The 12,448-nt window shown below is 36.7% G+C and overlaps 1 protein-coding gene across 6 annotated transcripts in view; it reads right to left on the bottom strand.

Annotated features, from left to right (window-relative positions):
• Nucleotides 1-12,448, bottom strand: part of VPS35L (VPS35 endosomal protein sorting factor like) — a 57,510-nt gene that overhangs the window by 33,971 nt on the left and 11,091 nt on the right. For all 6 annotated transcript variants that reach the window (XM_075165122.1, XM_075165124.1, XM_075165125.1 and 3 more), the window contains exons 8-15: nucleotides 10,160-10,244; nucleotides 9,104-9,163; nucleotides 7,075-7,171; nucleotides 6,635-6,682; nucleotides 5,500-5,593; nucleotides 3,217-3,294; nucleotides 2,717-2,839; nucleotides 1,950-1,996 (exon numbers count right to left, since the gene is read on the bottom strand). In XM_075165122.1, coding sequence (XP_075021223.1) covers nucleotides 1,950-1,996; nucleotides 2,717-2,839; nucleotides 3,217-3,294; nucleotides 5,500-5,593; nucleotides 6,635-6,682; nucleotides 7,075-7,171; nucleotides 9,104-9,163; nucleotides 10,160-10,244 — 632 coding nt within the window. The remainder of the gene's footprint in view (nucleotides 1-1,949; nucleotides 1,997-2,716; nucleotides 2,840-3,216; nucleotides 3,295-5,499; nucleotides 5,594-6,634; nucleotides 6,683-7,074; nucleotides 7,172-9,103; nucleotides 9,164-10,159; nucleotides 10,245-12,448) is intronic.

The raw sequence follows: 12,448 nt of genomic DNA, 5'->3' as shown, positions 1-12,448 counted from the left end.
AATACTTGTTCCACACAGGTTTTTTTGAAGCCATCATTCTTCCATAAGTTTACTAGAAGGATCAAGTAAACCAGGAGCAGCTGACACGTTTAGAAACTCACTCTCTCTTTTTAACCACAGTTCAGAAGTATACTTTGGCAGGGCAAATCTCTATCGAAGTTTTTCTCACTGAATTAAAATATATATGCATTATAGAAGTCAGATTTCTAGCAGCTGCATTGTTAGGATTAAAATAAATCCAAACAGTCATTATCATATGATAACTGGCAATGACATATTTAGACATTTATGATTAATCATTCAGACCCGTATTTGTATTACTATCAAGCCAAAGTTACTGATGAAAGAGTGAACTCACTGCGTTATTGTAAAACCCAGTGTACTGATACTATTATGCAAACATAAGAAACAAAATCTAGTATCATTCAAAAGGTAATTCCTTTGGGCAAACTCCGCCATGAGTTAGCACAGAAGCTGCCTCATAAAACACTCTGTCCTTCACTAGTCTGAAACAGACAGTTTGAATACAGGGCAGTTTACCTTGAGGGAAATTCTATGGAGTGCTTAAAATAGCCCAGCATCCTCTGTGTTTCTGACTGAGTATTAGTGGTCCCATTGCAATTTGACTAGAATTTGCATTTTATCATTAGACAAGTACTTCCAGTTCACTAGGTACATGCTTTGCAATACAGAGAAGCAGGCTGTCACTTTTCACTTAGATGGTTGCAACGTAGATCATGGAACTTACTGAGATTATTTAAAGATTCATATACTGATGCTTCTTGCTTTGTAATATTTTGACAGTCATGAGAAGACATAAAAACACAGAACTCCACTTTAAAAGAAAACAACCGTGCTTTATAAATCATCTAAACCAGATTATTCAACTTCCCAATAAAAAAAGACATGTCCCAAAAACATTTCTTTAAAAAAACCCCTCATTATACTCAGTATTTTGTCCTTCCTTCAAAGAGCAATCAGGCACAAAGAGGAGGCACCTAGCCCATCTTTACAACGAGAAATGCTAAAAGGTGATTTAAAGGTAAGTTCCACAAAACAAATCAACACCTATACAAAAAAATTAATACAGCAGAGTATGTGAATTATTTTTACCCATATTATACATTGAACAGCATCTTCACATCACATTTTTAAATCAGTAATGTTTTATCACGCTTTCCCTGCACTCCTTAGCTCAGTCACAGGATGCTAATGCTGACATTCCTCATCTAAGTGATTAACATATTTCAGTTCCTCAGCCACTGCAGAACTGGACTGGGCAAAGCACATTAGAAAGAAACAGGTAGCTGAAAACTTTCACAGAACTCTGCCTACCTACGCAATAAAATGAACTGAGATTAGTCCATCAGCAGGCCAAATTGCACTCACACAGCTCAGAAAGTACATCCAAAACTTTCAGACCATCTTCCTGAACTACTCACTGAACGCGATTAGTCTGCACACAGACTTCTAGGAGACATTTGGGATACTAATTTTAATGTTGAAAAAAGCAGTCGCCTAAATATTACCATTTTCCAAAGGTGTCAGCTGCTTTACAACTTCCCTTGCAAAATGCATGTACAGGCTGACTGTAGTCAGTGGAGAGTAGGGAGAAGGAAGAGGAGGAAAACAGAGAAAAATGAAGCACAACCAGGAATCAGAGACATGGCTGATGGAGAACACATTACGCGTCCTAAACTTTGGCTTAGGAGCCAAAATGCAGCGACCAAGTTAAATTAATTCACTTTTGCTCTACAAGTAATCTACCATATTTTAGAATTCACCTCTGGAAAATAGATGTTCACAATCATGATTTAGTAAGCTTCTGGGAGAACAAGAGCTATACTATGCATCCAAAAAAGTGTTTTCAAAAGGGGGAGAGAGAATTTTATTACAGGGACTCACGGGTACTCATTACAGACACGTCTTCTACATTGTGCAATACTTACTTGTTCCCCAATTTTTTGCATCTCTCCATCATCTCAGTAAGCAGAACCTGGGAAGAATTACTTATTAAAATTAGTGAGTAGAGACTCTGCAAATAAATCCAGCTTTAATTGCTGTAGTGAAGTCTACTAAAAGCTGTTTTAATTACCTACCCAATACATTCCAATAATCCTGTCTTATCCTGTATTTACAACACAAGAAAACAACACTGTAGTACAACGTAAAACACACCCACTGGAATAGGTACAGTAGCATTTTAATCAAAAACACCATTTTATGGAAGTCAAATTTGCAGTCCCTCAGCCATGCCATTTTTCAAAATAATTACTATTTGCCAGCCAGGTCAATTACCTCTGGCAGGAGAGGTGAAGATTGCCAACTCTCTGCCACAGAATGCAAAACAGACTGACTGAGATTAAAATAGCCTGTTGACTATGTTAAGCAATTACGAAGCTACAATTTACTCAAATCATTTTTATATCTGTATGACAGAAGAAACTAATGAATTCATGAAATAAAGATTAAACTAGCTAAAGGACAGCAAGAAACAAACGGGAATACTGCCTATGAATTTAAAGTGGTCTAACTTGAGCTTTGTGGAAATGAACATTCTTCCTGTATAGAAGAGAGAAACAGGTAGTTGTATGTAGGCTCTTTATACTCGCTTTCACACTCATGCAAGTATTGACTGAGGGTTTTTTTTAATAGGCAAAATTAACTCTTTGCCCCAACACTTCCTTTAGCACCAAGCATTACCATGCTTACTTACTTCAGGAGCACGGTAGGCAATACACTGTAAAATCCAGTCTATAGCAGGAGAATATAGAGTCAAATACAAAGGAATCTCCACACATTGTACTACCAGCTGATTCTGAACTGTATCCCCATGAATCTGTTGAAATAAAAGACAAAAACGTGTTGCTGTGAGAAGGTATTTAATAGGAGCTATGATAAACTGGACAAAGTTTGTGTATGAATGGAAACGACAACAGACAAGATCTTAAAAATACACAGATATTCTGAAGTATTCCTTGCATGCTGGGGAAAAAAATATGAAGCTCATAGCATATATTATTAAAGTATGGAAACATGCTGAACAGAGCAGTTGCAACTTATCAGAATGTATGTAAAATTTCCCATACTATATCTGGGTACAGGAACATCCCTAAATCTAGATTCAAGAACTTCAAAGATTTTTAAGAAGTATGCGGTAGTTTAATTAAGGAGTATATTTGTGCGATTTTGCGAATAAAAACCCTATTTGCTTACTTGTTTAAATGTTAGAAGAAAGTCAAAGAAATTTTTGTTAAGGCTTTCTTTGAGTTGTGGTGCCACTTCCATCCCAACCTGTATTAAAAGAAAGAGAACAATTTTATCTGCATCTATCACCTATGATTCTCCTTCAACAAAAATGCATTTTCTGGAGGAGTACACCCAGTCACACACATCAAATCAACATACAGCATTGAATCACATGCTTTTGACTGATTATTTCCTTGCTTACTATTATAGTCATGTCCACTAACAACTAGCCTGAGGTAGTTACAGCTGTGTTTAAACATGGTTCTCCTAACATCAGCTCCAACTATCTGTAAGCAGTGAGGAAATCAATGTCTACCCCAGTGCCTGCAGTGCAACAGCCTATATGCATTGTATGCAGAGAGCCTACAGTGAAGTAAAAAAGTTAGTCAAAGTTCAGAAATTGCTTAAAATCATGTGTATTTATTCCATGGACAGAATGAATCAAGGATCCCAAAGGAAAATATGAATATATAGACAGATACAGATAAAATATTAATAGATAATACAAGGTGATGCACAAACACAAGGCCTATGTAGGTAAAGCTGGAACTGCAAAGGAAACTAATCCAGACAGGACTGTTTTCAATAACACAGATAAAAAATATAAAAAAATTAAAATGTGGCATATTACTAAAGAAATGAGAAACATGCAGAAGTGAATGAGAAGTTAGTAACAGATCAGGCTTAAAAAAAAAACACACACAAACAAATCCATCTCAACAGCTTAAGGTTCCTCTCTTCAAACAAACCCAGAGTCCTGAGTTTTTGGGATCCCTGAGCATATGCAATTCTAGCTGACTTCATCACAAAGCAGAGGTACCTTGCACAGACCCGAGCCAGTCATCCATCACTTTTCTTTATATATCATTTCCTTTCAAACCATGGGGCTAAAGAGAAATGCATTACCTTGCTATGTAAAGATCTGGTTCTTTGGTTTCATGCAAGTGTTTATTCCCACATTTTACTACACTGTGGCTTTAGACATCATTATATCAATATTACTGTATTTTTTTAAAATCTATTTTCATTACCTTCATTGTGAAAGTATTAATATAGCATCAATAGTTGGAATACAGAAGATTAAATGCCTTCCATTCCACTAAGTTTTCTTATTTTAAACAAAAGTCAGGATTTTAACAGATAGTGGAAATTTTCTTGAAATAAAAAACTATTTATTTCGTATGATCATCTTTGTGGACAAAAAGAAGCATGCTAAGCTCTTCCTTACTACATAATTTCAATTACTATTACTAGATTATTAGTCCTAACTGCTCTATCATTATGCATCTTTTTTAGCTGTATCAGAAGTTCTAAAAGATGGACTGTGCCATTTCCTAAAAAAACTTCAGAAACGTTGCACTATGTAGCAGGAATGATTAGGCTATGACAAAAATGCAGGCATTATTGTATTTCAAGATTCAAATAAACTAAGCAGCTCATCTATCAGAGGTTAGCGATTACTTGCGGATGCAGGAATTCATATGGACTCCCCTGAATAGTATAGCAAAAGCATACTGGACAGTTTATTCAAACATAACAGATACATCAACACTGAACAAACTCATTGTATTTCATAATGGCAGCTGATTTCATGCAAATATTGCTAATTAGCAGCCCTACCATTTTCCAATTATAGTCGAGATCTTTGCTACTATTTCAAAAATGTATTTCACAAATATTTTTCCACTACTGATGACTTTTTGAATCATTTTAGGGTCTCTTCTTGGGTAAGTTTATCTTGGCTGAGCTGTTAAGGTAACTGCAGGAGTAGTTGAGGATAAGAACATAGCCACACTGCGCAGTCAGACAAAAATCCACTGTCTGAACACTTTACCAAGTGGCTCCTCTGCCAAGGAGCTTGCCAGCCCTCTGCGCGCCACATACACTCTAGCAGTAGAAGGAGGAAGATAAACATAGGGAAAGTGCATATAATAACTATGAAAGCAGCGCCTAGCAATCAAGACAACTGCATGCAGTCTCTAAGTCCAAACTCTCCTTCCACTTCCATCCCTAACACCAAAGTGTGTGGCATAAGCAGCACATAAGATTATTTTTACTTACTATAAACACTTGAAGAAAGATTCCCCATTATTAAAACAAAAGAGTAATTTTTTTTTTTGGTTTGTAGAAGGAAGAGAGGCTGCTGACTACTTCAGATAAAAACAGTAGTTAAAAGAAATTTTCCTGTAGTGGCAGAGCTAGCTGCAGTAAATCTTTGATACAGATCTGAAGTGTTAAATGATAGCCTACCCTGCAAAGGTATGCTCTTGCATAGACTGCAACCAGTGGATCTCCAATTCCTCTAATCATAGACGTTAACCGTGGGAGACATTCCGAAATCCCCCTGTTAAGATTTTTCAGAAATGAAAATGAGACTTAACAATCGATAACAGAATTATATCACCTACAGATAACTTCAGTAGCTGCCTTGTAGATTGACAACTGAGCATGAGTTATAGAAACACCTACCAAAGAAGCAGCACATTGCACAAAATTTTATTTCAGAAGTAAAATTTTATGTGTATAGTAACACATATCCTATATTCAAAATGCAGTATTTGCCATTAGGAGTAGTGCAGATAGCCAGGTTGGATGCTTGGCCTGTAAAAGACAAGCACAACTAAAAAACTCCTCCTCTAGTTTGGAGGAACAGCAGAGCTCTAGAAGGGCTGTAATTCAGTGTGAAGAAAGCATCCGCTTAAAGCAGCATTGGCAGAACTCCTTGTATGTCTCATTTTCCCACAAGTCCTTTTTGACAGAGCTGTACTAGTGCCTGGAGATGAGGCCCATCAATTCCAGTAGAAGAACTGCTTTTTAGGGATAATGAAGTTGTCACTACAGTAGCAATTTGGCTTACAACACTCACTTCAAAATATAACTGAAAAAGGCCGATTACACATGAAGGAACATTTTCAGCTCAGCAACTGACACTGTTTGGCAACATAAGAAGCTTATACCAAGATTTTCAATAGATAATGGTTCATTGCTCCTAAATTGTTGCTTCAACTCCATCTCTAGCAATACGACAAATCAGGATTTCCCTTTCAGTTTCCATCCTGTCTTTTTGCCACAGTCCTCATCTCAACAATCTTGCTTTCCCCTCCACCATCTGAAGCCACTGGTTTTTAATTTGCAAATTCCTGATGTCACAATTATACATATATTCCAAAACTGCAAGCACTATTCCAAAACTGCAAGAACTGTTCACCTTGAATTTATTCCATGGCATTCTCACTAAAAACTCCAAAAACTCTCAGTACTGCTTCTTCTCAGACCTATTGAGACCCTATGCACCATTAATCACAGAACTTGCATGCTTAACTCCTTAAATTAGTTTATAAGCCTGCCCATTTGCTTCCTTCCCACACTTAACATTTACTCTTACGTTTTGGATAAGAACTTATTGCACTTCAGTATTGCTGCTTCCACGTAACTAAAATGAAGCCAAGTTAAGGAACAAAACTAAGATGCATGCCATTTAAAAACACAAAACCGAACTTATACACTGAATACATATTGAACGAACTATTTCAAGGCCTTCTCTAATTAATTGCACTACACTTTTTTGATTTTTATGATTTATCTACAAGATTTTTGTTGTTTCCCAAGTTTTCACACATCAACTCTACTCTATCACTGCCACACTGCTCATAGCCAATAATTCAACATTCAGTTTACTATGAAACATGACTCAAAATTAAATTCAAAACAAAGTCAGTATAAACATCAAATTGTTGTGGACTTTATTGAAACAAACATGTTCATTTTTGGAAAAGTCTATGAAAAACCTGCAGACACTCTGACAGTCTCATTTGACAAGGATACAATCTGGGAATGAGTTCTCTGATGGAAGCAATCTTGAAAAACCAGTTTAAGCAAGTTTCTTTTGCCGTATCGTTAACACACTCTGGGGAAAAATTATCTGGGGAAAAAAAAACAACCACCCAGAAATAGTTACATTCTTTCTGGAAACAAGTTACTTTTCATTCTAGGTTTGAAATTGTATTCTCTTTCTTTCAACAAGGAATTAGGCATACCACAATAAACTAAGCAATATGTTTGATTGTCAGCTCTCTCTTGCAGCAATAAGAGCTGAATACACAGACAGCAAGAAGAGGTAACTAGAGCTTCCTTTTTGCATTAAGTCATATTTCAGAAGCTGCACTCAAAGCTAATCTCAGATCTGCTACTTAGAAATCTAACCTCTGCCTCCCCGCAAAAGCAGAAATTGTAAAAAAAATATAGGGAATCTATAACAAATACATATATATAAATCTATTACAAATGCATACATATAAAACAGATTTAAGCACTCAAATTCTTTACTTTAAAAGGCTAATATAATCTTTAAAGAATATTATTTAAAACTATATTGCAAGAAGTAGGAAATACTAAATACTGACAGAACACTTGCTTTTGTACACTAAACATCTAACACTGCAGCGCAGTTCTCTCCTCCTGAGCTCCGGGACTATTTGTGTCAGCTGCCAGCAGGAAAATGCTGCCACCCCGGGGTGGAACAGATGGGTTATGGGGACATTGCTCTGGTCAGGCAGGCATGCAGTTGCACGGCTAACTGCCTCCTCTTTCTCCAGATTGCCTGGAACAGAAGGCAAAAATGGGCTTCTTGGGATCTACCCAGGTTTGAGGCAAGATGGTTGGGCAGGATGAGTCCCTCTTCTCTCAGTGATAAAGCTACACAGGCAGCTGCTGTGAATGTCTGCTTATAAACCCCTTGTGAAACAGTTTTAAAATACCAGTGCGCTCTCATCCCTGCCCCCAGAAGGTGAGAAGCTCCTGTTCCACAAGAAAATTTCCCGCTTCCGAGACTAGAGAAGCAACACACTACATGCTGACTGAGTACAGGAAGATGTTCTTTCTCATCTGCTCTTTCACAGGAGTCCTCATCCAACTTTGTTTCGCTTGATTCCCACGGGATGAGCATGAAGGCTGGGCCTGAAGTCCCTGGGGGTTCACACTGCCACGCAGAGCAAGCACAGCACAGATTTTCCTTCTCCCTCCCACTTTTATAGCTGCTTGGGAAGTTCCCACCAGCAATGCCCCGGCAGCTGTATAGCTGCAGCATGAGCTCAGCTCTCCAGAACGCAGGTAACTGTGCCCAGTAATCGTGACACGCTATGGGAACTGTCTGCCTTCATTAGTGTTTATAGGAACAGTTTATCAGAGCTGCAACAACCAAATTTATTTTAAGTATTTTCTGTAAGTTTATTTCAAATTTAAATATTTGCTGGTTTCAGCCTGCTGGCTCAAATCCTATGGATTTAACTGTAACCTAATAGTACTGTTGCACTGCCAACTACAGAGTAAGAATGTTTCGTATTTCAAGGACATGCACTTAATACACTCCAAATTGCAAGGAAAAGCCCATATTTCAATGGAATGTTTCGGTGCCTTCTTAAAGAAGTACTTCCATATACAGTTGTACCGTAAATGTCAAATTAAACTTTTACATTGGTTAGAACTTCAACTGAAAAAAATGAAAAGGGCCCAAGTTAGAAAGATCATACTGACAGCCTGCTCCTTCTTCCAAAATTCTTCCTAATGAAAGCAAAACTATCAACAGTTTCCAATGTAGCAACAAAAACATTTATTTACCAAAAGCTGAGACTCTCAGCTTTGTCTGTACATTCTTCACAGTTAAAATGTAAACTTGCATAAACACTGTGAATGCTATATGCAATGGATTTTACTCTGTTAAAAACTAAAAATTACTAGATTCAAATCAGAACTTTTTTCATAGGAAATAAAGTAGCATGGGTCCCGTTTAACCTTTCTCAAGTTAGTTCAGACATGATTTTTTCCAGGAGCACGGTAGAAACTAACACAAAGTTACCTGGCAAAGAGACACGATTTTCCACGCACATTGATAGAATTCTTTCATACACAAGTTTCCCTGTTTAAAAAAAAAGAAAATAAAAAAATAATAAAAAGGATCGTAACAAACTAACGAACTGTAAAACACACAATGTTAATACAAAGGTCCCCTCTCCAACATACATTGAAATTAGCTGGAAAAAACTGCCTATAACACTAACATGCTGCCCTCTAGCGAGGCTGAAATGTTAAGTCTGAATTTAGCACTTCGCACGCTATAAAAAAATTTGTCCGGCTCCCTTAAGTGCAGAGGTGGCACACAGGTCAGATTTCTCCCAGGCCAGGAAAGGACAGCTGGTGTCCTGTCTTTGCTGACTTTGGATATTATGTTATCTTCAGCAACTGTCAGTAAGTAGGAAAGAGCACAAAGGGGAAGCAAGACCTGAAAAAACAACTGGATCTATGTCATAGCATATCCTGCTGAACATCAAAATACCCTTCAACTTTGAATGCCGTCAAAAATCTTTTCCATAACATGGCAGGAAACCAACAGAATCACATGAAGTGGATGATAATTTCATTTAAAGAATCATTTAAAAATGATAAAAATAGATTAAAAAATTCAGCAACTACATTTTGATCACTTCATAGTCCCTATGCAGGTGAAGAAAAATTTCTGACTTCTATTCGTCAAAGATAAATAGAATGAAATACTGAGTCAAGAGGCTGCCAAAACCAAAATATTTTCATAACAACAACAGTGTGTATTAAATTTAAAAATGCAGAGATCATGATTTTTCCCAAGGTTTTGTTCTAGATATTCACTGATACATAAAGCATAGAACTACAAAATGAAATATTTTTATTTTAACAACTTCACTCATAAGAGTTTTTGAACAATTATATACCATGTTTATACCACTGGTGTCCAAATGTTTATGTTGGAAATATTCTGTGTAAAAATTGGGAGTCATTTCAGCACTTTTTGGATAACTTTAATGCTTTCTAACCTTACAAAAAATTAATTTCATCTTATTAACAACTGTGTAGCAAGTCTGACACATTAGATACTTACCAAAAGTATCAAGGATATCTGTAATTAAAACAAATTTACTTGGATAAAACTGGATTACAGTTGTGTCTGAAAGAAGCTTAGAACACTAGAAGGAAAAAAAAAAAAAAAAAGAAAAACATTTTTAGAGGAGTTTGTGTTTTTAGTCCAGACAGGCTGGAACAGATTAATATCTACAAATGGAAAGAACCAACATGAACTACCCAGCAAAAAGCACAAGAGCCTCTAACAAAACACATCATGGTACTCTCTGCATTTTTCAGATTATTCTTCATTTCCGGCAGAGCTAGTCACAAATCTGTTTTTCCTTTACACAAGGTAATCTACAATGCAGAATTCAGCTGACCACAGATCTGTGCATTTGTTCAGACAAGACAAATTCTCTCCCAGAAGAAGCATAAAAAGGCAATTCTTTTCTAAAACAACTTTTTTTAAGGGCATTTTTCAATTCCTCACCAGCTCTCTAAGCATTTGATATACACTAAATTAAGAAACAATTTTAAAAGTTTAGCTAATGAGCTTTTCAACACATCTTTGCGGCTCACATAGCCAGTTCAAACATTTCGGAAACAGGCCAGCTGATCCACAGTCAGCTCCAGGGAGGAACCTGTAATCACCAGCCACAGGCACCCAACACGATCGTGGCAGTTGGACTATAATGATGGCTGGCACAAAGTCACATCTGAAAACATATTAGCCAACTTAGTTCTAGTATCGTTGAATGTTAAGTCCAGGTAGGAACGCGTCCATTTATGATACGAATTCAAAATACACACTAAGGAATGAAGACATTTTTAAGATATTTAATTAAGCTATACTTTGTTTTCCACGTTGGTGCAAAAACTGCAGACTAAACTGGAGTCAAAAACTTTGGCACAAGTTTATTCACAAAAAATCAACTTCCACCTGAAGAAAACAGGCAAATGACTGACTGAGGAGAAAAATCCATCTCCTCCCTACTTGAGCCAAATGTGGCCTTTGACCACAAATCTTCTCTGGTCTCTACTTAAGACTGACAAGTACAGTATTCTCTGTGATCTCTGTCCCTTCTCTCTCCTTCATCAGGAAACAGTTCTTCAATCTCAATGGAATAAATAAAAGTTAAAGTTTTCATTGCATTCCAAAAATCCAGGAAGCAATCCGATACCCCACAAGACTGCTTTGTTTAAACAAGAAAACCATAACATTTGAACATGCTTAAACGAGGGGCACATTTAGTCTTTTTGCTTTATTCATCAGGAAGGAACTTAAGAGTGCACCAGAAAGACAGGTGAGAGCACTCACATCTTACAACCAAAGCAGAATCTTCCCTGCTGCACGGTAAGTCAGTCACCTTCAAAGAAAGGTAATTCAGCAGCTGTTTAGGACCTACACCTACCATGAACACTTAATTACCACTTTTCTTAGAGCTCACATACATAATCAACTTACTTCAGCTTACTCTAAGTAGCTTAGCTTATTCCATCTTGACAAGTAAAGTATCTTGTAAAAAGGCACTTGAGGAATTCACGGTATAAATTCAGACCCTGCCTTAATAACTGGAAGTCTTCCTGCACTTCAAGCTCTGTAAAACTCTCAAACAGAGAATGAAGGCTCAATCCCCAATGTCCAAACAAAAGATCTTGTGTAATTTCACCATTAGTTCTTAAATCAAGATAATTCTGGTATTCAAATTAAAATTGCTTTTTCCAGCCCAGTATACATTTCTGAAAATAACAACCAAAAAAAAGGCCAAACTTACTCCTCACATTGCATACTAATCAGGTTGTGATACTAATAATGATAGACTACATATATAATCACAGCCTGATGCAAAGAAAACTGCTTAGTTCTTTAAGAGGATACAACATTCTTAAAATTACGTTATCTACTGGGAAGAATCACAACAAGGAAAGTTCAGTCAGGTTTCTATCCTATCCTGCTTTGTAAGTATAGAATTATTGTTAGCTACTGATAGTCTCCTTTATGAAAGATTTTTGTATTCATGCTAATTACCTAAATACCTATTTCATTCTTACTCAGTCTTTCAATTAATGGTGAGCATCTGCAGCAGGAAGTTCAAGTGCAAAGTGAACACTACACAGACAACACTTTATGAGATAAACAGATGCAATTTTGATACCACTTTCCTAAGAGAAAGCACTGAATCCCATCCTAGAAACTACATTATTTCCCAATCGTTTGTGAAACCATTTGTAAAAGAATACATGAAAGTATTAATGCACAGATTATCACTGCATGTCAGACACTGTATATATACGTATTAATGCACTGTAAATACAATATGTCCAT

Source organism: Calonectris borealis, chromosome 16 (assembly GCF_964195595.1).
Source record: "Calonectris borealis chromosome 16, bCalBor7.hap1.2, whole genome shotgun sequence".
NCBI lineage: Eukaryota > Metazoa > Chordata > Aves > Procellariiformes > Procellariidae > Calonectris > Calonectris borealis.
This window is presented reverse-complemented; position numbering and strand designations above follow the sequence as displayed.